Source organism: Brugia malayi, assembly GCF_000002995.4.
Source record: "Brugia malayi strain FR3 genome assembly, contig: Bm_v4_Chr1_scaffold_001, whole genome shotgun sequence".
NCBI lineage: Eukaryota > Metazoa > Nematoda > Chromadorea > Rhabditida > Onchocercidae > Brugia > Brugia malayi.
Genome location: NW_025062475.1, coordinates 14,318,453 through 14,345,665, shown reverse-complemented (window position 1 = coordinate 14,345,665; position 27,213 = coordinate 14,318,453). Strand labels below are relative to the sequence as shown.

Genomic DNA, 27,213 nt, shown 5'->3' with positions numbered 1-27,213 from the left:
AATAAATATATGAAAAGGAAACTTCTCTATTATTACTATTATTATACAAATATGTTATTAATTATTTGTTATTTATAAATAAAATGTAACAACAACTATACAAGGTAAATAATATAAACTAAAAAAGAAGAAAAAGAAATGAAAAGAAAAAGAGAAAATATTTATTGTTGAATTTAAAGTGAATAGTAAAAAGCTGCTTAGGAATTTAAAATCGATAGAAAAATTGATAAACAGCAAAAGGAAAGATTGCTTAGTGGTTTAGGCTTTTATTATAGAGCTTTATCAATGTTTGAAATTTTATTATGTTTATTTCAGGAATAATCAATGATACTTCTTAAATGGATGATAAATTTTAAATCTTACATAAATACGTATGTGTTAATTAATTTTATTTATTTCACCTAATTCATTATTTCATTATTAATTAAAATATTACTAATTCATTTATATTTTCACATACACACACAGAGAGAGAGGGAAGATGAAAAATGGGAATTTTTCATTGTAAAAAGAAGTGGCATGCAAGAATTTAGTTTTGTTTTGGTTTTTTTTTTTTTTTTTTTTTTTTTGGAAAGAAAAAAAAGATCAAATTCATGAATCATTTTCATTCATTCATAACAATCATTTTATTATTCATATATTTATTTATTTCTTTCAAATCTTTATTTTTCAATTCTCTTTCAATCAAATATTTTAAAAGTAGAAAAAAAGAAAAAAAGAATGAAATGAAATGTATAAAGTATAAAAATAATTGAGGATGAGAAATTGAAGAAAAAAAAAAATGTAATTCAATGAATGCAATTTCAAGTATGAAATCTTTACAAATGACTAAGTTATAAATAAAATGAAAAATATTTTTTTTTTTTTTTAAGCCAACAACAAAACGACGGATATGCAAACAGAATGTCAATCGATTAGAGATGACAACAGCCAGTTGCCAAACAACTTTGTCTCACATTTCAAAATTTCAATCAATAAGAAAAATAAATCACAAAAACTTTTCAGAACTGTAAATTTTTGTTTTCCTCTCTACCATTTCCTCTTCTTCTTCTTCTTCTTCTTCTTTTCTTTTTTTTTTAAAAGAATTGAAAAATTGAAAAAAAAAAAGAATTAATTAAACAAAAAGAAAAAGATGGAATTTTCCTTTCTTTTATTATGGTAATTATTTGCTTATATATATATATATATATTTTTTTTTTCTTTTTTAATGAAATTCATTTGTTAGCTATTTATAAGCATTTATTTTAGACATATTTCAGCAATACCTAAACTAAGTGCAAAATTTTTTTTTTCTAAAAAAAAATGTTATAGCTAATTTTAATAATGGAAATTTTTAAAAATGAATCATAAAGTTAAGTAAATTTTCAAATTTATATAAATGAATGAATGAAATAGCAGTAAGTATAGTAAGTAGTAGTAATAGTAGTAAATAGTAAGTAGTAAGTAATAGTAATAGTAGGAAATAGTAAGTAGTAAGCAACACAGGGATTAGGGATGAATGATGCAAATTGAATTTTATCAAACCAACCGATCCATCCATCCATCCATCCATCCAACCATCCATCTATCCATCTATCGATCAGAAAACAATTAGATAAGAAAGTAGAAAAGGATTTTTAGTTATTTGAGATTTTTAACAAAAAAAAATTGTTAAAAATAATGAACAGTTTATAGTTAGTTATCAATATGATATGATAATTAATCATATAAAATAATATTTTTGCTTTTTTTCTTTCTTTTTTCAGCTCTTCTCTATCTTTTTTTTTTTTTATTTTAATTTAAGAGAATTTTTAAAAAGAAAAAAAAACAAACAAAATTAAAATTTTGCAGAAAGTAAAAAAGGAAAGAAATCAAAAGGTAATGTAAAAGAAAAAATCTTTGTTTTTTTTTTATATATTAAAGAAAATCGATTAAAATTGTTGAAATAAAGCATAGGAAAATGAGGAAAAGTTGAAAGAGAGAGAGGTAAAGGGGTAAAGCAGAGAAAGAGTGAAAGGGAGATAGAAGGGAAAAGGGACGGAGGGAGAGAAAGAAAGGGAGAGAGGGAAAGAGAGAGAGAGAGAGAGGAAGATCGATCGAATTTAGAAAATTATACTACCGCCTGTTATGCTTACTACCAATACTACTACTACTGCTATTACTATCACCCATCATTTAACTATTACACCTCCTCAGTGACTCTCTTACTCATTGATTACCTTTTTTATTATTCCTTCCAATCATTTCTCTCCCTCTGTCCCTCTCTCTCTCCCTCTCTCTGTCTCTGTGTTTTCCCTCTCTCTTTTGTCGCATTTGGTAGTGTCATTTTGGTGTGCATAAGGGCTATATGAGAACTTTTTATTATCAAAGATAATATAATATACCCAAAGTAATAATTTACTTAACTATTACTATTACTTAATTACTTAACATAGTGCATAGTTCATAAGGAATGAAACTTTAACATTTAATAATTAATTAATTAACTTAATTAGTATTTTATTTGCTAATTGAGTAAATAGAAAAGAAATTGTTTTTTATTCATTGTATGGATGAATGTTAAATAAATGAGAAAAATTTTTTTTCAATTTATGAATTACTCACAAAAGAAAGAACAATAATTGTACTTTTCGTTACACTACGGAAGAAGCAATGAAAATAATTAATTTTTGAGTTTCTTCCAATTTTTGAAAAATTTTATTATTCAAAAAAACAAAAAGAAATTATTTTGAATTGATCAACTGTGTCACATCGTTACATCCAAATCCAAATGATTTGATCAGTTATTGTGAAAAGTAATTTAGTAAACAATAAATAAATGCATGATTGTTAATTTTGAAAAAAAAGAAAAAGAAAACTGATAAACTAAATGATAAACTGATCATATTTAATTCATACCAGTTCATTGATTTTTAATGTTCATTATTGATTGATTTAATTTAGAGGTTTGGAGGTATTTTAAATTCATCAATTATGTCACATCGTCGATATATCAAAGGCCTATTGTTCAAAAAAAAAAAAAAAAAAGGAAAAAATGAAGAAAGATGAATTCATTGATTGATCAGTTAATCTGTTTACCTATTAATTAGAGTGTTATCATTCCTGCTGATGACCTTGACCCTTCATATCGTTTTTATTCAGAAAAAAGAAAAAACAAATTTAACTTACTTTTATATGTCATACTTTAATAAAGCCTTGAGATAAATGAAGTGAATCATATCCAAATATCTTAATTATAATATCGAAATATTTACTTCAATTAATACAAAAATAATTGTTTGCAGAAAAAGAAAAAAAAATTTACAATTTGTATGCTAAATATATTAATTCTTCTGAAAACATTAATGGCTTAAAAAGTAAAAATGATTAAGTTTTAAAGTAAGCAAATAATGGTATTTCCAAATAATAATCCGATGAGTAAGCCTATCTTTCTTTAATAAAAGAATTTGTCTCAATATGTATGATTATACTGAAATTGAGGTCTTCCGGTTGTCATCACTGATTGAAATATTCCGGAAATTTAAATCTTCAGAGTGATGGATTGACTGAAATATTGTGCAGTCAGAAGGACAAAGAAATTTTTTTTAATTAATATGCATTCAGTGTAGCACTTTATTTCTCTCTCTCTTTTTTATAATTCATGAAATTGCAAAAAGTAACAAAATTTTCAGTTAAAAATTTTCACTCCTTTAAAGAATCATTTGCATTGGATTTAATTTTAATAGTAAACGTAATTCGTAAATTTAAAATATATAAACCTAGTTTTATAAAGTGAGCGTAATTAATTTAAAATGGAATGAGAAAGAATTTCGATGAAATGAGCGAATGTTATGCATTGTTTATTTATTTGTTTATTTATTATTATTATTACGAATGAAAGTTATTAACGAATGTTAATTAAGAATACGTATTAAGTTTGGAGAATTCTAATCGTAAAATCGGAAAAATACCTTGCAAAACTGTCATTTCCATAATATTTTCACTTATCAATTGATCATAATCAATTGATCTATAAACTTTAAAATGCTGCCTAAATGAATACCCAAATAATCATCCATTAATTAATCAAATTATTTTGAAAAAAAAATATCTAAAAGGAGCTCTGCAACTGATATATGATAAAAGTAAATATCAATTTTGTTAGGATAGCTCAAGATTTGTTTTCTTAAAAAAGGAGAAAAAAAAATAAAAATAAAAAGCTTATATGTGGCATCATGGAATAATAGACAGTGAAGAGTAGTAAAGATTACGAGAAGAAAGATTAGATTTAAAAAAGCCTTCTTTATTTTTCTCTCTTTTTTTTTTATCTGCTTAAAACATAAACAAGTGAAAAATAAGAAAAACAAGCTATATACTCTTCTATAAAATTTACATAGAGCCTTCCATCCAAAAAAAAAAAAAAAAAAAAAAAAAACAAAGGCCAATTCATTCATTCGTTTCAAAAATAGACAAATAGTAATGGCAAAGTAAAAGTCAACATTAGATATGTTAATTTGATAAACACAAATTTTGTTTATTTGGCAAAGATAATGTCATAGCGGAGAGATTGAAGTTATGTAGTTTACATTTATGTAATAAATAAAATAAGATGGAAAATTAAATTTGCTTTTGATTGGAGAAGAGAGAAATTAGCATTAATTTCATGTTTTAAATATTTACCAATATCAAATATATTAAACGATGATAATATATCATTAAAATGTATTATAGCCATTTCTTATTTGGAACATTAGAAAAGTTAAAAAAAAAAAGCTTTAAAATTAAATAAATTTGTTGGTTATTTCTTGGAATAATATATTGCTTTTTATCAGTGAACACTTGATATTGTTTTGCTTGCTGATTGATATTTCATTTTAAATGAATTTTATTTTTTTTTTTAAACGATATTATGATATAATACGAAATATATTCTGGTAAAAAAACTATTTAATAGTAGCAGTAATTGTTAATAAAATTTATCAAAAATATAAAAAGTAATTGTTAATTAAATCTATTAATTGTAATTATACCATTAATTAAATCAATATAAAAAACTATGATTTATACTGAATAACTAACATTCATTAATGACAAAATTCATTTCGTTATCATTTTCAAAATTTAAATACATTTAAAAAATGGAAAGATGATAACAATTTGCTAAATTTACTGGAATATTACAGCATATCCTATTTCACTGATCAATTGATCATTTCAGATTAATCGCTGAAAATAAACACTAATACATTTCATATTTCTAATTTAATCCACAATTAGTTGATAATTTGTTGCATACACAAATAAAAAATACAAAGAAATTTTTTATTCATTTTATTATAAATCAATGATTAGTTTATAAAATAAATACATATTTACTCACAAATGCATCAATATTCTCTCAACTTTATTAATACTCTTCGTTCAGATCATCATCATTTCTATAGATCATTCAAATCAAATCAAATAATTTGATAATAATGTTAAGTTCACCAAAATTTATAGCTATACTTGATGAAATAAATTGCCATATAATTAGATCCAAGTAATTGTTGGATCATTATTTGTTGCTGTTGTCGAAGATACAGCAAAATAAACACTTTCATCGTCGGAATTTTGACTATTCTGCATTTCTTTCATACTTCGAATCGAGAAGTATATACTTCTATCATCATTATCACCATCGTAATCATCACTATCAATCACAGTATCATCATTATTAATCACAGCATCATTTTGTTTACCCTTTTCACTCTCATCCTTATTTATTTCTGTCATTTGATCATTCTTATTGTCGTCTTTTTCCAGTTCAGTTTCATAAATGGTCAAAAATGTGGCTTGTTGAGCAATTTTATTGCTTTTTTGAATTTTCAATGATTTTGATTGATTTCTTGGTGATAATGAATAAACATGTGCTGGCACTGAAAGAGACACAGTAGATTGTTTACAAACTGAAACATTTTTTGTAAACAAAAAAGTAAGAAATTTTCATCTAAAATAAAACTCTAAAAGACAGACATTAAAATTTCTATAAAACAATTAATAAACAAATAAACAATATTTTTGCATTTTTTTTTTCTTTCTCCATTTCAGGTGACATGATTCTACGAGCGGCTATTGATGAAACATCTAACTCTAAATGATCATCGAAATTTATGTCAAATGATTAACAAATAAATGAATGCGTACTTTGCTATGGCCGATAAACAAACAAATAAACAAGTTAAAATCATACTATCAAAGACTTTGTCGTAATTCTGCATTTGCCTTCTACCCTTTTCCTTCTCTCTAGGTGATACCATTTCTGCAGTGTTCACCGACGATTCCTCACACGCTGAATGATAATCAAATTCGAATTAAGCAATTAGTAAAGATATAGAAAATAAACAGTAAACAAGTAAACATATACTTTCATAATCATTTTTGTAATCCTCTGTCTTCGTTCTATCCTTTGCTTTCATTTTAGATGATATCATTTCAGTTGTAGCAGCCGATAACTGATCATATGTAACTAATGATTTTTCAGAATCTAAATGTTCATCGAATTTTTATCAGACAATTAGCAAATAAATAAGATAAACAAATAAGTAGAGTGAGACTATTTCCAAACAAAGAAATAAATATATACTGTTAAACTTTTTGTCGTAATTCTCTATTTCTCTTCTATCCTCCTCCATTTTTCTAGGTGATACCATTTCCGCAGTGTCCACTGACCATTCTTCACACGCTGAATCATAATCAAGTTCGAACTAAACAATTAGTAAACAAATAAAAAAATAAACAAACAATCAAACACATACTTTCATAATCATGATCTTCTGCCTTTCTTCTATCTTTCTTATCCATTGTAGATGATACCGTTCCAGCAGCAACGACCGGCGATTCTTCAAAATAATTGTCAAATTCATATTAATCAACCACTAAATCAAATAAACATATATGAAAAAACAAGCAAATAAACATTTACTTTCAAATTCTTTATTGTAATCCTCTATCTTTCCTCTCTCCTTTTCCTGTATTTTAGGTGATACCATTATTGCAGTGTCCATTGACGACTCCTCACACGCTGAAGGATAATCAAACTCGAATTAAGTAACTAGTAAACAAATAAAACAAACAAACACCAAACAAGTAAACACATACTTTCATAATCACCTTCGTAATTTTCCGCCTTTTTTCTATCTTTCATTTCCAGTCTAGATGATAACATTCCAATAGCAGCGACAGGTGATGCTTCAAAATGATCGTTAAATTAGTGTCAAACAATTAGTAAACAATTAAGTATAAATAAACTAAGCATGTGAACAATTACTTTCATAATCTTTTGCGTAATCTTCCATTTTCCGCTCCTCCTTTTCCTTTGCAGGTGATACCATTCCACCAGCGGAAATCGGCGTTTCTTCAATTTGATCGTTAAATTAGTGTCAAAGAATTAGTAAACAATTAAGTATATATAAACTAAGCATGTGAACAATTACTTTCATAATCTTTTGCGTAATCTTCCATTTTCCGCTCCTCCTTTTCCTTTGCAGGTGATACCATTCCACCAGCGGAAATCGGCGTTTCTTCAATTTGATCGTTAAATTAGTGTCAAACAATTAGTAAACAATTAAATATAAATAAACTAAGCATGTGAACAATTACTTTCATAATCTTTTGCGTAATCTTCCATTTTCCGCTCCTCCTTTTCCTTTGCAGGTGATACCATTCCACCAGCGGAAATCGGCGTTTCTTCAATTTGATCGTTAAATTAGTGTCAAAGAATTAGTAAACAATTAAATATAAATAAACTAAGCATGTGAACAATTACTTTCATAATCTTTTGCGTAATCTTCCATTTTCCGCTCCTCCTTTTCCTTTGCAGGTGATACCATTCCACCAGCGGAAATCGGCGTTTCTTCAATTTGATCGTTAAATTAGTGTCAAAGAATTAGTAAACAATTAAATATAAATAAACTAAGCATGTGAACAATTACTTTCATAATCTTTTGCGTAATCTTCCATTTTCCGCTCCTCCTTTTCCTTTGCAGGTGATACCATTCCACCAGCGGAAATCGGCGTTTCTTCAATTTGATCGTTAAATTAGTGTCAAAAAATTAGCAAACAATTAAATATAAATAAACTAAGCATGTGAACAATTACTTTCATAATCTTTTGCGTAATCTTCCATTTTCCGCTCCTCCTTTTCCTTTGCAGGTGATACCATTCCACCAGCGGAAATCGGCGTTTCTTCAATTTGATCGTTAAATTAGTGTCAAAGAATTAGTAAACAATTAAGTATAAATAAACTAAGCATGTGAACAATTACTTTCATAATCTTTTGCGTAATCTTCCATTTTCCGCTCCTCCTTTTCCTTTGCAGGTGATACCATTCCACCAGCGGAAATCGGCGTTTCTTCAATTTGATCGTTAAATTAGTGTCAAAGAATTAGTAAACAATTAAATATAAATAAACTAAGCATGTGAACAATTACTTTCATAATCTTCCATTTTTCCTTTCTCCTTTTCTTGTTTTTTAGGTGATGCCACTGACCATTCTCTACACTCTAAATAATCATCAAATTCGTATCAAGTATTTAGTAAATAAATAAATAAATAAACATTTACTTCCATAGCCTTTGTTGTAATCTTCCATTTTTCTTCCATCTTTTTGCTTTGATTTAGGTGATAACGTTCTAGCTGTGTCGGCCGATGGTTCTTCAGAGGTAATTGATAGTTTTCCGGATTCTGAGTCTTCAGATCCTAAATGCTCTTGGTTTTTCGAATAAATTCTTGTTAAATAATCAATAAACATTTAAATATAGAACAAATAAACAGCAAACATTTACTTTCATAGTCTTTATTATAGTTCTTTCCATCTTTTTGCTCTAATTTAGGTGATAACATTCTGGCTGTGTCGGTCGACGGTTCTTTAGAGGTAATTGATAGTTTTCCGGATTCTGAGTCTTCAGATCCTAAATACTACTGTTAGCTTTTCAAATAAAATTCTTGTTAAGTAATTAATGAAGTTATAAATATAGATGAATAAATAAACAATAAACATTTACTTTCATAATCTTTATTGTAATCCTCCATATCTTTTTGCCATATTTTAGGTGATAATAGTCTGGCTGTACCGGCTGATGATTCTTCAGAAGTAACTGATAGCTTATCAGATTCTAAATGGTCATAAAATCCTTGTTAAATAATCAATGAACATATTAATATAGAACAAATAAACAATAAACACTTACTTTCATAGCATTTATTATATTCTTCCATCTTCCTTCTATCTTTTTCCTCCTTTTTAGGTGATACAGTTTTAACCGTAGCATTCGATGATTCTTCAGAGGTGACTGATAGTTTTTCAGATTCTAAATGATCATAAAATTTTTATTAAGCAGTCAAGAAACAATAAACATACATAAACAAATAAGTAAATATGTACTTCCATAATCTTTATTGTAATCCTTTATCTTTTTTTCTTTCATCTCTTTCATAGATTTTGTCATTCCAATAGCTGTGATTGCTTGTTCATCCGATTTCTCTAAATATTCATCAAATTTTATGATAAACAAATAAACATATATCTTAGTCATAGTTAATGGAAATCATTTACCCTGATAATTTTCCTTCATCTTTTTTCCCTTCTTCTTCTTTTTCTTTGATGTCATTCCGGTGGATGTGATGGACGTTTTATGTTCATCAAATTTCTCTAAATGAGTTATCAAACTTAAAGAAATCCTTTACCATGAATTTTATTTCTAACTAAATTTTATCAACTGTAATAAAATTTTCTATGATTATAATGTTACTTATGCTGGTGTATATAGGAATAAATTACCGGATTTTGACTTTAACTTTGGTTCAATTTTACTTTTCTTCTTAACCTTTTGCTTGCTCTCCTTATCCACCTTTCTCTTAACTTCTTTCTTTTTTTTCTTTTCGGCATCATTTTCTTTTTTCTTTGAAGATTTCCTTCAAAAATATTATCAATGCATCTTTGGCTTGTTTCAATTCTAGTAAAAATTCCATTTTTTAATTTACATTAAATCATTAAAAGTTTACAAATAGGTTAGAAATAATAAATAAATATATTTTAAATCATTTCAAATGAAGAAATCATTTAAAATACATCCATTTCCATATTCTTTGTTTGTCATTTACTCTTTATAATTTACTAATCAAAAATAATCGATGCTTACTTCTTAGCCAGTACCTGAAATACAATTCTTTTTGCACAGTCAATAAACAAATTATTACCATCTATTGATGTGAAGAAATATTTTAGAATATTGAAAATTAATTCCAAAAAAAGGCCATTTACCTTGTCTGCACTACCAGATGTGCTTCCACTAGATATCTTATTTGGTTGTTCTTCTAATGGTGGTACTGCTTCTAAAATAAATTCAATGATTTTTTTTTTTTTTTTGAAATCAAAAACTTGTTCATAATAAGGAATCAAGTTGCATGAAATTTTTTAACAAGCTTGTTGATGCTTATTTTAGAATTTTGTTTTGAAATAATTGAAGCTAACATCACAGATTAGTAAAAACCTATTTAGATTTTTTTTTTTGAAACGAAAGTATTTTTGATTAAATAATACTGACAATTAACCATTCATACTAATATAATGAACTGCAAAGAAAACACGGTAAAAAAAGTCCGACATCAAGAAACATTTGTGAAAAGAACTGAAATTAAATACTAAAAAAAAAAAATAAGTAAAATTTTGCCACCTTTTCTTTTTTTATTCCTTCCTTTCACACGAATTTTCTAGAAAAGAAATAAGCAAAAATTTAAATTTTTGTTTCAATAGAGTTTTATACGATAAAATTTTTATACATTCATGATAATATAAGTTTTAAATTATTTGAAAATTAAAAGTGAAATTTTTTAAAATTTTAATTCTAGTTTTAATTCAATTTCTTATATTTTTAGACTCAATCTTATTCGGTTACTGTTTTGCTGATCATTTTCTTACTCATTTTTCCTCATATTTTTCATTTTTTTTAAAGAAAAAAGAAAATGAATGACATACATAGCGTTCGTTGAAATAATTGTAGTATGGGTTGTAAATATCAACAACTTTGTTGTGCTTAATTTAATTTTATAATTAAATATACTTTACTTACAAATTGCAACAAAAACCAAATGCATAAAAATATGCAAAGCAAAAGTTTGAAAAAAAAAAATGACAAAAATTGATATACCTTAGTATTTATATATCTATGTCGTCTTTTCCTTTTTGGTTTACTTGCGACAACATCTGAAATATTTTTGATAACAAAATTCTAAGAAAGATATGAAAAAAAAAATTTTTATTCAAATCTTTTTTCTTTCTAAAAAATTTAATTCATCGTCATTATACCGAAACATATTCTCCCTCTCACTTTTTTCTTTTTTTAAAAAATTATAACTATTTATTTCAAATAATTTTATAATGTAAAAATTACTCATAAACTGAAATTGTTATTGTAGATTAATGAAATTTTTGAAATTTCAAAAAAATTTTATGAATTACAACTGTAAAAAGATTACCACTCGAATTGGAAGTTGACATTTGTGGTAAAAAAAAAAAAAACTGAAAAAATAAAATACAGTATTGGAAACATGATTATCGAATGATCAAGTTCATCTAATTAATCCTAATTATCATGATTACTCAGCCATCCCTTTTAACCTACTTGCTACTCTTTACCTTAGACAGCATACTCCTTTAGCATCAAACTTATCTACGAAAAATCCAGCTAGATCATTAGACCATCATCAATTCAAATATTCTAAATGCATGAAAATTCTCAGATTACTTGAAACTTCTAGAATGAATAATATTCTAATTTAGAATATATTTAATCCCTATCCTTTTCTATATGTTATGATAAGGTGTAGAGATCAGTATTATTTTAGGAGTAAATAATTTCAAAAGTTACCCAATCAATATTATTAGTATTTTCTAAGTTCATAAGTTTCTTATTGCATTAAGTCTCCTGTACACTTCAAACTTTATATCAACATTAGAAAAATAAGCTATAAAAAGCGAGAAAAGAAAACGTTTGATTTGCTTTACAATATGAATTGAAATTAGTCGCTAATTTAAAATGGACGAAACAATTCGGACTTTTCCAGCCGGTCAGTAAAAGATCGTGGAAAAAAAGTAAATATTGATGCATATTCGCATTTATTTATATTATTCGATAAAATCCTATATTAGAATTTATCAGTTATTTATGGAATGAATGAAAAATTTGCATAAATCTAGAGAATTTATTCATATGCAGCCATATCATCATTATCTTTCGATCTGAATTCTAGTTGATTCGATTTTCCATGGAATCTTTTGTCTCAATATTTCATGTTCAGTAATAGAATTTCTCCCAAATAATATTTTTAGTCCATATAATCTTTATTGGAAAAGTTTCTTGGCATATGTATTCCTGCTGTCGTACTTTGCAATAACAACAAAAACATAAACAAAATATTAGATTAGACCAATAGTCGACTAAATTTTTACTAAATTGTGTTACTATCACTTTACCACTGTTAATGCTTAAGTCAAGTTGAGTCGAGTATATCGAATAGTATCTAGTCTACCCTCACTATACTGAAAATTTCTCCTCTTCTACCATTGAACTCTCTTCTGAGAGCAATTTCATGTGATCCTTGTTTTGCTGACCGAACATGTTACGACTTTTGCCATTGCATAATGTTATTGATTACTTTTGAGTTATGATTCGATGAACAGAGCGAATTAGCTAACACAATATTCAGCGAATACATATATTCTTAACAGATTGTAACGTTCTATACAGCAAACATAAGTTTAACTATAATTTAAAACTGTTGCGTAAATAATCTTCCAATCAAGATATTTTAATAGTTTTAAATTTTGTGTAGTGATTCTTTTACACTATTATAATAAATTTAATACAAAAGTATTTTAATTTAATATTGATATTTTTATTTCGGTTTTTTCGACACATTAGCAATATAACCATTAGTAATTTTAGTTATATTGCTAATGTGTCAGTGATTTTATCACAGATCAAAACTTCATAAGCTGGAGGACTTCAATACTCTTTTACATCATTCCATCTCAAGAATAATTATTTATTTCGATGCAGAAATGGTCCTTAAATTAATTAATTTATTGAAATATCAAAAGCGATTGAAGATTTATTCAATGCTTTGATTTTTTTCCTATTCTCTTTTCTGGTGCTTTTTGAATGTTAGCTAAATAATCCCTAAAAAGAACATAAAATTTGATAAGAATCCTTAAAAAGAAAATATAAAATCTTTGAAAACATGAAATAATTACTTTGATGTGCTGGTTCAAAAAGATAAATACTAAAATACATTTCATTTTATTTCCTTTGCCCTCACCAATGATTAGAATTTGGCTTTTTTACTATCCAAATGAGTTGTGGCCAAAATACAGAGTATGTGCAGTGCTGAAATCTTTACATTTAATTGCCACTTAAATTTTTTGGTTCACAAACACTGCACTTTCATTCATTTACAATTTACGCTTGCAAAAATTATGTAAAAGATTGAAATAGAAGTATATCCTTGTTTATTTCAATGTTTTCCATTAAAAAAAAAGAGTGTTATTGGTGTTTTTTAGAGATCATTGTGGAACTTTGAATTTATTTAGAGATAAATGTTCTAAAGCCATTACTAAAGCCTTTGCCAGACCTAACACCCCAAATAATTCATCATATCATAGTTGATTTAGGGCCTAGCCCAAACCATTTATCTAGTTACTGATCTCTCTCTCTTCCCCTGCATTATTCAGTGATATATCAATTGCTTCTCACTATAGAAAACTTTTAATTGTATGTTCAAATGCGTTTAAATCGAAAATTTTCATCCAAAATTATATTGCAAACACGATGAAAATTAATGCTTATTTGTGAAATACGATATATTATTATAAGCAGTAATGAATGATATGAATACAGGACATGTACGAAAGCTATCATTTCCAAATGTTTTAATTTTCATTTCGAAGTCTTTAATCCAGAAATATTACCAGCTCCAGCTGTACCTCCAGTCCCAGCACCTTGTCCCGGCATCAAGTAGGCACTTTTCTGTGCACCTCCTCCTATTCCTGCAGCTGCACCTGCAGTGCCAACTCCAGCTGTACCTCCAGTCCCAGCACCTTGTCCCGGCATCAAGTAGGCACTTTTTTGTCCACCTCCTCCTATTCCTGCAGCTGCACCTGCAGTGCCAACTCCAGCTGTACCTCCAGTCCCAGTAACTTGTCCCGGCATGAAGTAGGCACTTTTCTGTGCACCTCCTCCTATTCCTGCAGCTGCACCTGCAGTGCGAATTCCAGTTCCAGCTGTACCTCCAGTCCCAGTAACTTGTCCCGGCATGAAGTAGGCACTTTTCTGTGCACCTCCTCCTATTCCTGCAGCTGCACCTGCAGTGCCAACTCCAGCTGTACCTCCAGTCCCAGTAACTTGTCCCGGCATGAAGTAGGCACTTTTCTGTGCACCTCCTCCTATTCCTGCAGCTGCACCTGCAGTGCGAATTCCAGTTCCAGCTGTACCTCCAGTCCCAGTAACTTGTCCCGGCATGAAGTAGGCACTTTTCTGTGCACCTCCTCCTATTCCTGCAGCTGCACCTGCAGTGCCAACTCCAGCTGTACCTCCAGTCCCAGTAACTTGTCCCGGCATGAAGTAGGCACTTTTCTGTGCACCTCCTCCTATTCCTGCAGCTGCACCTGCAGTGCCAACTCCAGCTGTACCTCCAGTCCCAGCAAATTGCCCCGGCATGAAGTAGGCACTTTTCTGTGCACCTCCTCCTATTGCTGCAGCTGCACCTGCAGTGCGAATTCCAGTTCCAGCTGTACCTCCAGTCCCAGTAACTTGTCCCGGCATGAAGTAGGCACTTTTCTGTGCACCTCCTCCTATTGCTGCATCTGCACCTGCAGTGCGAATTCCAGTTCCAGCTGTACCTCCAGTCCCAGTAACTTGTCCCGGCATGAAGTAGGCACTTTTCTGTGCACCTCCTCCTATTCCTGCAGCTGCACCTGCAGTGCCAACTCCAGCTGTACCTCCAGTCCCAGCAAATTGCCCCGGCATGAAGTAGGCACTTTTCTGTGCACCTCCTCCTATTGCTGCATCTGCACCTGCAGTGCGAATTCCAGTTCCAGCTGTACCTCCAGTCCCAGTAACTTGTCCCGGCATGAAGTAGGCACTTTTCTGTCCACCTCCTCCTGCTGAAACTACAGCAGCAGTTCCACCTCCAGCGCCAAATCCTTGTTCGGGCATGAAATACCCACTTTTCTGTCCACCTCCTCCTGCTGAAACTACAGCAGCAGTTCCACCTCCAGCGCCAAATCCTTGTTCGGGCATGAAATACCCACTTTTCTGTCCACCTCCTCCTGCTGAAACTACAGCAGCAGTTCCACCTCCAGCACCAAATCCTTGTTCGGGCATGAAATACCCACTTTTCTGTCCACCTCCTCCTGCTGAAACTACAGCAGCAGTTCCACCTCCAGCATCAAATCCTTGTTCGGGCATGAAATACCCACTTTTCTGTCCACCTCCTCCTGCTGAAACTACAGCAGCAGCTTCCACCTCCAGCACCAAATCCTTGTTCGGGCATGAAATACCCACTTTTCTGTCCACCTCCTCCTGCTGAAACTACAGCAGCAGTTCCACCTCTAGCGCCAAATCCTTGTTCGGGCATGAAATACCCACTTTTCTGTCCACCTCCTCCTGCTGAAACTACAGCAGCAGTTCCACCTCTAGCGCCAAATCCTTGTTCGGGCATGAAATACCCACTTTTCTGTCCACCTCCTCCTGCTGAAACTACAGCAGCAGTTCCACCTCTAGCGCCAAATCCTTGTTCGGGCATGAAATAACCACTTTTCCGTTCTCCTGTTTCTAATCCTCGATCATCTGCACTTCCAGCTTCCCAAGTTCCTTGTTTATCCATGTAATCTGTACTCCCTTTCCCTGAACTATCCTCATCATCCTTTTTTGTAGTCATTCCTTTTGATCCCGACAGAATATCAATCTCTTTTGAGCTGGAAACAGTTGCTTTGATACCTGATTCATTAGCAGTATCTTTTATTTCTGCTACTTTACCCTTTGCACCTCCCGCACTTTCTGCAAAAAACTATTTAATTTTAAAAATACTGATGTTCCCTTATTCCAAAAGTTTTTACTTTATTGCTACTTTATTGCAATTATTGCTACATTTAAATCAAATAATATTTAATAAGTCTAATTAATGTGACAAATAATTTGTAGCTGTAAATAAAATGGTACTCGATTGAAAGAGAAGTCAAAGTTCTCCTAACTCATTACATGCACTAAACTCTGATTAGTATGTAGCATTGTTTGCAGTAGAAAATTGGAGAAATCTCTTTCGTTATACTTCCAAACAGCAAGAGATTCAAGCTACTACCTGTATGACACATTTTAAAATACTTTTAATTTAATGAGATTCATTTGAACGATAGGAATAAATCCCTTCATTCCTTATCTTTTTTTTTTCTTTCTTAAATTAACAAATCTAGGATTAATTGCAAATTTTTAGGAAGCAGTTTATATCTGACGAAAAATTTTTTCTAAGGATAATTTCCAGATATTTCCCAGAAAATGTTTCTGGAACTTGAATCATTCTAATACTTCATATTTTGAATATCTCTTATTACTCCCTCAATAAGAAAATATTCTTGTGTACATTTTAATTGTATAATAAAATTTTACTTTTTTAAGGACATTTCTCGGGACTAATTTAAGGAGTGCAGTATAATGTTGTGGTTTATGAATTGATGAAATATCTCATTTTCATAAATAATAAAGTTTTACTTTATAAAATAAAACACTATCATCTAAAATGAGTTACCAAATTTATAAACTTTCCTATGATTTGCTTTTCCAATACTAATATCAATTTTTAAATTTATATTCAATCGCTGTTACGTTTCTAATCTAAATTTCAAACATAACTGTATGTTGAGATTAAAATTATTTTAAATTTTGCTTTAAATTTTAGAATAGACTTGAAAAATGGATGACTAATTTATTATTTGCTGGTGAAATTAGTAGAAATTCCGAAATGAGTAAAAATTCAAGTCAAACAAGAGGGACAGGAGGAGAATGAATATATTAATCTTACCACCTCGATCGATTCCCTTATCTTCTTCTTCAACCTCAGCTTCATCCCTTTCATCCTCAATATCTGTGCCATGTAAATCCGTTTCCGGAAGCGCTTCCTTATCTCGATTATCTTTTCCTGTTGATTTCATTTCTATCTTTTTCTCTTCTGCTGGTTTTTCTTTAACCTTTGCCATTGCTTCATCAGGTTTGTCGATTCTAAATAAAGAAAATCCATCATATGATGGGGGCTAAGTTAATTAGTTTTCTTTTTTTTTTTTTTTTTTCAAAAAAGAAAAGACAAAATTTAACACTTTTGAATTTCTTTTATAAAGATTTTCAAAATTTTTTAATTTTTCTAGTTTAAATATTGCGCATTTTTTGACATTTCGTTTCCAAATTTTTTCATATTGAAGTATAATAGATTTTTTGACACCTTTAGTTTGGGTTATTAGATTGCTTTAGTTCTAATGAAACAATTATAGGTAATGGAAAAGAATAGAAGTACAGGTAAGTACATATACATATTATGAATCTCTTTGCCATAATATAAATATATTAATTTTTACTTGTCTGATTCCTGAAAAAGAGAAATTCGTTTTGTTAAAATGAAATAATATTTCAGAAATTCAGAAATTGTTGTTTAGGAATTTACAATTTCTTGTGATCATTTTCACTTTGAATCATTTATTCAATTGCTCCCTAAATTCCTTCGCTTAGTTAATAAGTGTATTTTGACAATTAGTGAAATTCTGAAGTCTATCTTGATTTTAATTTTTGTGAATTAGCTGATGTTTTTCCTATCAAAATTAACACAACCAAAAAATCTACTTAATTTAGGGATGAATTAAACGTGAATTCAACCAGTTATAAAGCGAAATATATAATAGCAAAATAAATGAAATAAATTTAATTTTTGAAAGGCTAACTTTCTTCGGTGTCGATATGTGGCGTCGTCCTGTAATCATATTCTATTAAAACTCTTTTTCATCAATGAAACAAAAAAAAATTACATGAAAATAAGACTTATCTAGTAAAAAAAAAATTTTTCTTAAATATAATTATTCGAAAAGTTTTTTTTTTCCCACCTATTTTTCAAATGTTGATCAAAAATAGAATTTTTTAAGAAAAAAGAACATTACTTCTTTTCTTTCTACTTCCTTTTCCCACACGAACTTTCTGAAATAATAATTATTTACTTCCAAATTAATTTGACGTAATTATATTGTTGATTTTTTGAAATTTATATTGAGCAAAAAAAAGCTACCGATCACAATTAAAACTAACTCATTTATTTTTTAATCTATTCTGCTTCATTATTATTATTATTATTTTTGTAATTTAGAAAAAAAGAATGAAATTAGAAAAAAATGACCAAAAACCATCCAACTATTCAAAAAGAATGCAGTTTTATAGGACGGAAATGGTTAAGTAATCTACTAGAAAGCCTATGATGCCTAATTCAATCATTTATTTATTATTTATCATTTATCTAAAAATTTAAACAAGTAATAAACTTGCATAGCGTTCGTCGAAATAACTGTAATAAGGATTATATGCATCCACTATTTTATTATGCTAAAAAATATTATTCATTTTTTTTTTTTTTGTTTTTCTTTTTGCTTTTGTTTTTAAATAGATGATATGAAAAAAATTTTAGCTTAAATGAGAACTAATTAATTAATTAATCAAATCAACGAACTTCTACATTCTTCATACTTTTCCGCAACGGAACAGCATCTGAAATATATTCAGAACTTCTCAGGATAATATTCACAAAATGTATTATTTGAAATTTGTAAAAATTTTCAAATTTATTACAATTAGTTTTAATGAAATTTCTGCATGTTTTAATAAAATTTTATTTGTTATTCTTTTTCAATTACTTTAGATAATTTTTAGTGATAATGACATTTGAATGTATTTGCATCATTTGTGGACTTACCTGGTTTGCGAGACCCAGAACCAGATGACTAAATTAAGATTTGATTAAAATTAAAAGTTCCATTTTATTCAAATATTGATACTTTTTACAAAATTCATTTAGGTTACACTCATTTGTACTTATATTAAGTTTCTATCAAAAAAAAAAAAAAAATCCAATTAATCATTGTTAAATTTTTGATTGATATTTATTTCTACGACATTATTAAGCGAATAAATAATGTTGTTGAAAGACTTACTGTAAAAATCTGATAGTTTTAATGTCATTAAAAAAAATATTTCAAATTAAATATAAAAAAATTCGGAGTTCATTATTTTATCATTGTAATTTTTCCAAAAAATTGTAACATACTGCTTCCTCTTACATTAATTTCATGAAACATTTATAAATTAGAGTAACACAATACAATCAATCAATAACTTTTCATTCGCTATTTTATTCTTAAAATCATAAAAGTCAAAAAAAAAAAAAAAAAAGAAGAAATGCCATGATTAATTATTATTGATTTGTTATTGTTCAGTTGATTTTTCAACAATTTTAAAACGTCCGTCTGCCAATAAACCGATAAAGAACAATGCAATATGATAAAGCATTTTTTCATCTTTTATAACAATTTCTGCAATAAATGCTTTTACTTATGAAAGATTATAATAAATTTCACAATCAAAATTTATGCATATTACATATACACAGTGATAAATAATTCATATAAATAAATTCATGAAAGAACATTAAAGCAAATGATAAACAAATAAATAAACAAGCAAACTAATAAATGAAATTATTTGCAAGTGGTAAAGTTTGAAGAAAAAAAAAAAAAAAACACTTTTATAATTATGTTTTGTATTTATTTGCATACATTTATTAAAACAAAATAATACTGAAATATATAGCAAATATAGTTTGTTTCCCAAAATAATTTACATGTGATAAATAAATAAATACTAAAATATAACCTAAGCGGAATTATTCATATACCTGACCAGAAAATGCTCATGTGATGTTGTTAAAATCCCTAAAAAGGGCTGATTTCAAAATTTAAAATTATACTTGCTATCCATTTGTAAATTAAATATGATTAGTATAATATTTTCCGGCAAGAACACACATATAAGAATTTTGGATAAACTAAATTTCTAAACGAATTTTTATTTTTTGGATAATTTGAAAAATTGATTTCCTGAAACATAATAAATTATACTGAAAAAGACTACAAAAAATAAGAAACATCAATAGGTATTAATATTACTATCACAGTACAATAAGGTAAAGCAGAAGAATGCTAGAGAATGCTGCTAATTTGATCTATTGATTACGATAGATAATAACGAATAATAATAATAATAATGATGCAATAATCATGATTATGATTATCCGGATAATGATAATCTGTGATCTCTTCCATGACAATTTATCATATTTAGTATCAGTAAAACTAATTAAACAGTTTTTTTTCTTTTTTTTAATTTGTCTTCGTTATGCAATAAAATGAATAATTACTTGAACATAAAACTGTTTGAATATATATGTCTTATTACTAAAAAAGGAAAAAATTCAAAGATTTAGTTCTTTAAATTACTAAAATTTTCAGAAATTTAAGAATTCGTTAATTGATTTATTGATTTCCAGTTTTTTTTTTTTGCTATTGGCAATTTAATTTATAAAAAAAATTAGCAAAAAAAAAAATATAAAATTTAATTTGTAGGAAGAAATTTATATGTTGTCATGTGAATCCAGATGCACCATACAATCCAGATGTGAGTTACAAATGGATTGCAAATGTAGTCTCAAAACTTAAAATTACATAATTTCGTTTAGGTTTCGAAAGATATATTTTAGTTTCAGAATGGACAGTTTCCTTGTTTAGAAAGACTTTTGAATTCAATTACTTCAAAAAGTCTACAAACCTACCTAGCGTAACTCGTCCTATAATATTATAGATTTTCATATTTAGAGGCAAAATTTATGCTGTCTACTAAGATGAAACCAGATGGCACTGTTTAATTTAAAAATTAAAACTCTGTTAGATAAAATACGCAATACTTCTGCAGTTATCACATTAGAATTTTGTGGTGACAGAACCCAAATATTAATCCCAATGTAACACACTATTTTTTACGATTATATGTAAATACAAATTCACTTGTGATAAGTTATCAAATTCATATCATTTGCTGGATTTTTAAATTCTTTCGTTAATATTTTAAAGTTTAAAGTACCAGAACAAATATATAGAAAGGTTCGGTAGATTGCTCAAAAGTTACCATTATCTGATTTTGATTATGATAAATTATAATAAAGGATTTAAATGTCTTTTTTTTTTTCGGTTAGTTCGCATTCAACTTGTGAAGATTTATCAAACCAACTGTGTCAAATAACTGGATCTGAAAATTCACTATACACAATTCAATATTGCAAGAGCTATAAAAGCTAGGAAAGAACATTACATGAATAAATAGTGGAAATAAATTTGTTAAATTTCAATAATTTCGAAGTAAACAATTCATTTAACTACTGTTACACTCGCATAACCTTGAAAGAAAAAAAAAAAAAAACAGTCTAAATTGACATGAAAATGCAGCACAATGTGCAAAATTATTTCTTCATAAGCTCTTTCATTGTTGTTCCATTGCATCCAACATTTTCTGGGTCCAAATTTAAGAAATGAATGATACAATGCGCAGGATCGATATCCAATGTTTTCTTCATGAACTCTGATATTGATGAGGAATATTCGATATTTTTATCAGCCGAAAATGATCCAATTGATTTAACCTAAATTATATAAAACATGCCATCAAAAAAATCAATTGTTATTTAAGGATTGATGATAAAATTTGCTTTACTTGCCAAAATGATTGCAATTTTATCCCTTAGTAAAGATTGTAGTAAATGAATGTAACATAAATATGTATTTCCAATCCATAACTTCAGTTACTTTACATTCTCTCAAATATTCATTATACATTTCAACAACCTAAGATTCACTCTTTAACATATATCAAAGATCTGGTTTATTTCATAGCGTGTCACAACAGTGTGATGCAGTTAGAGAAAGTATGGAAATGATGGATGGATGGATGGGTGGGTGGATGCATGGGTGAGATGCATCTGGTAGATTCTTTATTCCTAAATTTTGATGAGATTTTGTTAATCAAAGAATAGAAGTGTACAAAACAAGGTGGACAGAAACTCTTCACATTTACTAGAGGCGCTAACAATAATTAGTTTAAGTTTAATTTTTCCTACAAGAAATGCGAATAGCAGCAAAATAACATATGGAAAAGATAATAGACAAAAGGGAATATGCACTTATGTTATTTTGATTTTAGCTAATTGACCCGAACCGAACAAATTTTGATAGTAAAATGGTGATTGGTTTTGCTTCTGTAAATATTAGAAGGTAGCATGAGCAGTACACGTTTAGACTGGGGTGGAAGATGTTATGATTGTTTTAGGTTAGGAATCAATAAGCTTTGGTGATGTTTAGCAACGTGTTGTTTATGCTGCATTACGTGATAAATGTTCGCATGAATACTTAAAAAGATCTGACTGCAAATATTTATGTAATATTAATTGAAGCTTAGCACCACTGGAGGTGGTGCGAAATGTCTGTTGGAGGACGAGCTAGCTCATCACGTGGGAGCATTTTAAGAAGAGGTCATACACTCTTGCCGAATCTTTCCATTGCGGGGAAACGTGAAGCAAAATGCGAATCAACTGAGTATTCTACTTATTTCTTCCTTAATCATTTTATCAAGCATCTCGTCTCACTTTTTTTTTTTTGATTATTTGTACATTTCTCTCTGCAAAGAAAGTAATATTTATAATTCGGATAGGAAAAAAAAAAGACAAAATATATATTTTATTGGGGGAAAAATTGTTCATATTTTTTAGGACAAAGGGAACACGTCAAGGAGGAAGAAGACGTGATCGAGGAGATCGTGGGAGATGTGGACGTGGTCGAGATCGAGAGACAGGAAGACAGTTGTTTATAGAGCAACAAGGGATATTTTCTTCCGGTTTAAATGATGACGGACGACATAATAAGATGAAAAGTAGCATGTCGGATGGTAAGTTTTTCACTTCTGTAATCAAATTCGTAGGAATTTGATTTTTATGAGGTAAGACTGTAATTGGAGCAATTGTTACAGAATTACGCACAACAAATCTGGGACGTGTGAAGAAAGTAAATCCAGAACATACGACGAAGGAAAAAGATATAAATTCTATAACATATGAATCAGAATGGTTGTCTGATGAAGAAGCTGACAGTGAGGAATTGCGAGAATTGCTACGAGATGGGGTACAGTTATTACAATTCTAATCCAAATTTCTTGATTGAATATGGCAGTTTAGTTTGGTCTATTCTTGATGTATCATCATAGTGAGGATGATTATCCAGACATTCACTCATAATGAACAAAACAAAATAAAAAAGAAAGGAAAAAATGAAAAGCAATAATGTGTTAAGAGAAATCAGATAACATATAATATATATATATATATATAATAACGATATACAAATAAAAAATATAAAAATATATAAAATAACGATATACACTTCGTTATTTTATGCTCGAAGTTAGATGTAAATGAATTACATTTGTTTTCAGTTCTTGTCAGACTTGAAACCGGGTAAAGTTATTCCATTAGTTCTACCAGAAACAGAGCAAGAGCAGTTCCAGATATTGGTTAAAGAAGAGAGAAATGTGGAGGATGGTTATGAATCTATGGATACGAGTCCTCTGCTATCAGCAAAGAGAAAGTTAGTTTTGAATGTTGCTCTGAAATGCTTATTTCTTTCCTTTATTTCTTATATCTTATATATATGTATCTTTATTTGTTTGCAGAAGGAAGAATAATCAGGATCTTAAACAAGAATCTAAATTTGAAGAGGACGTCAAAACGTTTCAACTAAAGGAGCAGGACACTACTCACACAGTATTGAATCCAACTGCAACAAGTAGTCGTACAGCAGCTACTATCATGCGGAAAATTCAAGAAAGTATTCTTTTCTTCTTCCCCGTTGTCTTGCCATCATGTTGATATCTGACTGGTCCGCTAATTAATAGTTAATGCGATTTCAGATGAAGATGGTTCAGTTTTGTTGCTGCAATTGCCAAGTACGTTGTCCGCTGTCAAGGAGTCAGTTAGTCAGGAAGATGCAGTAGAAGGATCCAGGGTAAAATTTTATCCCTTTTTAAACATAATTTTGTCCTTTGTTATTCTTAAATACAAATCACTTTTTATGCGTTTTTTTCTCAGTGTTCAGCCATAAACTTCAGCCAAGTATAGCTGCTATGTAACTCGTATTATTGCTTTTCTTTTTGTGATTTCTCTGATCGCATACTATTCTTTTGGAAATTCTTGTATTACCAATTCTTTTTTATTATATTAATGATTTCTGAGTCCTGTCTTTTTAGTCCGAAGAGAACACAAGTTCAACAGTAAAACACTGCCTTGACAGTTTTGCAAACGGTTGCAAAATTGGAAAACTACGAATAAGAAAGGAAGGTCGCATGGAACTGTCGTTTTGCGGGATGCCCTTAGATGTAACTTGCGGTGCTGCTACAAAATATAATGAGGTTAGCCGCTTCTCGTCGACTAGCATGCTGCTTCGGCAAATTTAACAAGAGTTTTTATGATGTATGTACACGATTTGAATATATAGTATGCCGCACTCTTGTTTAGGAGTGGGTGAATAGTTTGCTATTTTTGCTACCACTGCGGGAAAGATATCTTACCAAAGTGATCACTAAATTCCCGGAAATTTTTTTTTTTTTTGATATTGCCTAAAAACATGCTGAAGCTTGGAAATTTCAGTCAGTATTACTTATCGATTCTGAGAGTCAAACGACAACCTCGACGATCAAGAGTGAATACAGCGATGAACAGTCAGCATGCAGAGGGTATATTCTAGGTAAAATTGTAGATTCTTTCATCTGTTCACATGATCTTCCGGAGGCTCTTGATAGTAAACGAGAACAGCAGCAGCGAGATAAACGAAAATTCTATAAAACCAAAAACCAACGAGATGAGAGGGAGGATCTGGAAATGAAGGATTTACTTATAGAGTTACGCTCACTCGAAAAGAAAGAGGAATCTTGGTCAAAGTGGACTCTAGAATATTCAGATTTTCTAAAATACGATGATTCATAGTATCTACTATATTAGGGTTTCCAAATTCAGTATTAAGTAACAGTTTTTAAAATTAATTCTTTGGGATACAAACAGTGTTTGATTATTAACACGTATGAGAAACGTATACAATATTTTCGAGAAGTGCCTTCTACTTTCATTTATTTTTAAACGCTATAAGTTCACTTATGTATGAGAAAGTATTTTCTTTCCGTCTCCTATATTTTTATTATTTCCATATGTACACTATTGAACTTCTGAAACTATTTGAGGAGTTATTTTGCTGAACTTTACATAATTTTTTTCTTATTTGACTAATACGGGTTGCTGTTTGCTTATTACTAGCTTCTTACTTTGTTTTCCTACTGAGGTAATTTCTTCTTTCAAAATCAATCCGTTGTTGCTTTAACAGAATGTTTGAGGGAATGTCAACTTTCGGAAGAATTTTATGAAAGTTGCTTTGTGTGTCGAGGTTGTTAGTTGTTCTCGCTATTGTTCGATTGTAAGGCATCTGCTTTATAAGCAAAAAATAAAAAGAAAAGGGAATTTAATAAATTAAACTGACCACTGTAAAACATGATGGATTTTCAGTGGTGCCATGTGATAATTGTGCATTTGGCATTACCAGTAAAAGTATCCGACTTGTTGGTTTTCCTAGCATTTTCGCCATTAACTCCGTGAACTGAACATTGAAATCACTCGGAAATCTACTCGCGGGAACGTTCGAAGCAAGAGTTATCAGCGGCATTCTAGAATGTTGCTTTGCAAAGATAGTTTTTTTAACTTGAATTTCAAAAAAGAACTAAGGATATAACGAAAGAAAGACAACTGCATGTTCAGTGCTTCATTTCCACATAGCAGTGAAATCTGCATGTAGGGGATCATGCCTTTCTATCACTGAGTTGAGAGCATCTTTTATCGAGCATTTTCCTAGGTAATCAATCTGAGAACCATGAATATAACTAGAAACTTTGCCAATGAAACTGTGAATGAGTAGCGGGCAAATGCAACAAATCCTAACCATGGGAAAAGTAGACTTTGAGATTGTATATGTTTGTGTTACATGGAAAAGATTAGCAAAAGATCTCACAGAAACTGCCTGGAAGTGCTTAAATAAACTTGATTGAAATATGCAGATGAAGTGGTATGCAAGTGCAGACATTTGATCATTTTTTAAACAAATCACTGTCCAAATGAACTCTGAAAACTTAGTTCTATACTTGGCTGCAAACATCCATATAACACCAAATATAATCGTAAATATAATGTATACACCACCAAATATAATGTATACACCAAATATAATCGTAAAAAGAAGTAATGTTCTGAGTTTGTGATACCGTTTGCTGAATATGTCGTTTAGATTAACCTATCGTTCCGAACCGGCTTATCACAACCGGTATAAATAAACTGCTGTATAGCTGGTTCTGTTCTAATTGTCATGTTGTATCACCACTACTAATCAAACCAAGAAATAATTGACAAAGAGCAAGGATTATCAAAAAAAAAAAAAGTGAAAAAAAATGTCAAGAAGAGAGTTTTTTCTCTAAGAAACATAATTCAAAAAAAAAAAAATTGCATTAAGATTACAGATTCACTGGTCTTGATCAATCAGTATCTCACATAAATTCCACTCCTACTAAACGGTAGCAAATGAATCTTATTCTAAAGAAGCAAATAGATTATCCATTCTCTTCCAATATTATTTTACACGTTAAGATGGCCTAAATCATTACAGCTCTTCTCACAATATTATTTATCCAACTAGTTATATATATATTTTTTTTTTTTTCTAGCTAAATTTATTTTGCAAATAAAGTTCGACGCTAAGTTTGACTTATTCTAGAATCAAGGTCAAGGTCATCATACTACCTATTCCACACAACATAGTTAATGAAGGTACAAATTGTCCAGCTGATGCCATCAATCACTACTCACATTCTTTGTGTAAATACCAAAAAAAACCGATCAATATCTTTCAGTCGTTACGTTATCAAACATTTTTCCATAGTGGCAATTTTTCTTCTAACGTCTACTAAAAATCTAAGCAAACAATGACCATCACAAAGGTTAACG

The 27,213-nt window shown here is 29.3% G+C and overlaps 6 protein-coding genes, 1 pseudogene and 1 further gene across 10 annotated transcripts; 2 read left to right on the top strand and 6 right to left on the bottom strand.

The window, feature by feature from the left end:
* Positions 1-2,020: 2,020 nt before the first annotated feature.
* On the bottom strand, positions 2,021-2,261 carry Bm15635. The gene has a single exon (XR_006228015.1). The product of XR_006228015.1 is annotated as a pre-microRNA Bm15635 (primary transcript).
* Positions 2,262-2,924: 663 nt separating this feature from the next.
* On the top strand, positions 2,925-3,026 carry Bm195 (annotated as a pseudogene; the record flags this gene model as incomplete). The annotated part of the gene is made up of 1 exon: positions 2,925-3,026. A coding segment is annotated over one exon (102 nt), but the record flags the coding sequence as incomplete, so codon positions are not given.
* A 2,464-nt stretch (positions 3,027-5,490) lies between these two features.
* Positions 5,491-7,165, bottom strand: Bm9684 (Uncharacterized protein; the record flags this gene model as incomplete). The annotated part of the gene is made up of 7 exons (XM_043077861.1): positions 5,491-5,876; positions 6,191-6,289; positions 6,365-6,484; positions 6,584-6,682; positions 6,756-6,839; positions 6,923-7,021; positions 7,099-7,165. The coding sequence occupies 7 exons, from the start codon at positions 7,163-7,165 to the stop codon at positions 5,491-5,493; spliced, it is 954 nt and encodes a 317-aa protein (XP_042933795.1).
* A 1,244-nt stretch (positions 7,166-8,409) lies between these two features.
* On the bottom strand, positions 8,410-11,497 carry Bm1143 (Uncharacterized protein; the record flags this gene model as incomplete). Of its 2 annotated transcripts, XM_043077859.1 has the most annotated exons (14): positions 8,410-8,501; positions 8,563-8,697; positions 8,784-8,909; positions 9,003-9,113; positions 9,189-9,308; positions 9,383-9,481; positions 9,554-9,649; positions 9,779-9,912; positions 10,140-10,153; positions 10,262-10,332; positions 10,674-10,710; positions 10,976-11,032; positions 11,148-11,203; positions 11,476-11,497. In XM_043077859.1, 14 exons carry the CDS (start codon positions 11,495-11,497, stop codon positions 8,410-8,412), a joined length of 1,170 nt encoding a protein of 389 aa, XP_042933793.1. The 2 variants fall into 2 exon arrangements, with proteins under 2 accessions (XP_042933793.1, XP_042933794.1); XM_043077860.1 differs by lacking the exon at positions 8,784-8,909.
* Positions 11,498-15,858: 4,361 nt separating this feature from the next.
* Bm11322 (Uncharacterized protein) lies at positions 15,859-17,188 on the bottom strand (the record flags this gene model as incomplete). Its single annotated transcript, XM_043077858.1, has 2 exons — positions 15,859-16,055; positions 17,074-17,188. Coding segments are annotated over 2 exons (312 nt in total), but the record flags the coding sequence as incomplete, so codon positions are not given.
* Positions 17,189-18,551: 1,363 nt separating this feature from the next.
* Bm9683 (uncharacterized protein) lies at positions 18,552-19,485 on the bottom strand (the record flags this gene model as incomplete). The annotated part of the gene is made up of 4 exons (XM_043077857.1): positions 18,552-18,629; positions 18,754-18,791; positions 18,997-19,024; positions 19,483-19,485. 4 exons carry the CDS (start codon positions 19,483-19,485, stop codon positions 18,552-18,554), a joined length of 147 nt encoding a protein of 48 aa, XP_042933791.1.
* Positions 19,486-21,591: 2,106 nt separating this feature from the next.
* Bma-mif-2 (Uncharacterized protein) lies at positions 21,592-26,307 on the bottom strand (the record flags this gene model as incomplete). Of its 2 annotated transcripts, XM_043077855.1 has the most annotated exons (3): positions 21,592-21,771; positions 25,703-25,886; positions 26,228-26,307. In XM_043077855.1, 3 exons carry the CDS (start codon positions 26,305-26,307, stop codon positions 21,592-21,594), a joined length of 444 nt encoding a protein of 147 aa, XP_042933789.1. The 2 variants fall into 2 exon arrangements, with proteins under 2 accessions (XP_042933789.1, XP_042933790.1); XM_043077856.1 differs by lacking the exon at positions 26,228-26,307 and having other exon boundaries at positions 25,703-25,885.
* Positions 22,605-25,158, top strand: Bm9682 (Uncharacterized protein; the record flags this gene model as incomplete). The annotated part of the gene is made up of 8 exons (XM_001894758.2): positions 22,605-22,720; positions 22,894-23,069; positions 23,151-23,302; positions 23,613-23,764; positions 23,850-24,004; positions 24,087-24,181; positions 24,423-24,584; positions 24,823-25,158. The coding sequence occupies 8 exons, from the start codon at positions 22,605-22,607 to the stop codon at positions 25,156-25,158; spliced, it is 1,344 nt and encodes a 447-aa protein (XP_001894793.1).
* Positions 26,308-27,213: the final 906 nt, after the last annotated feature.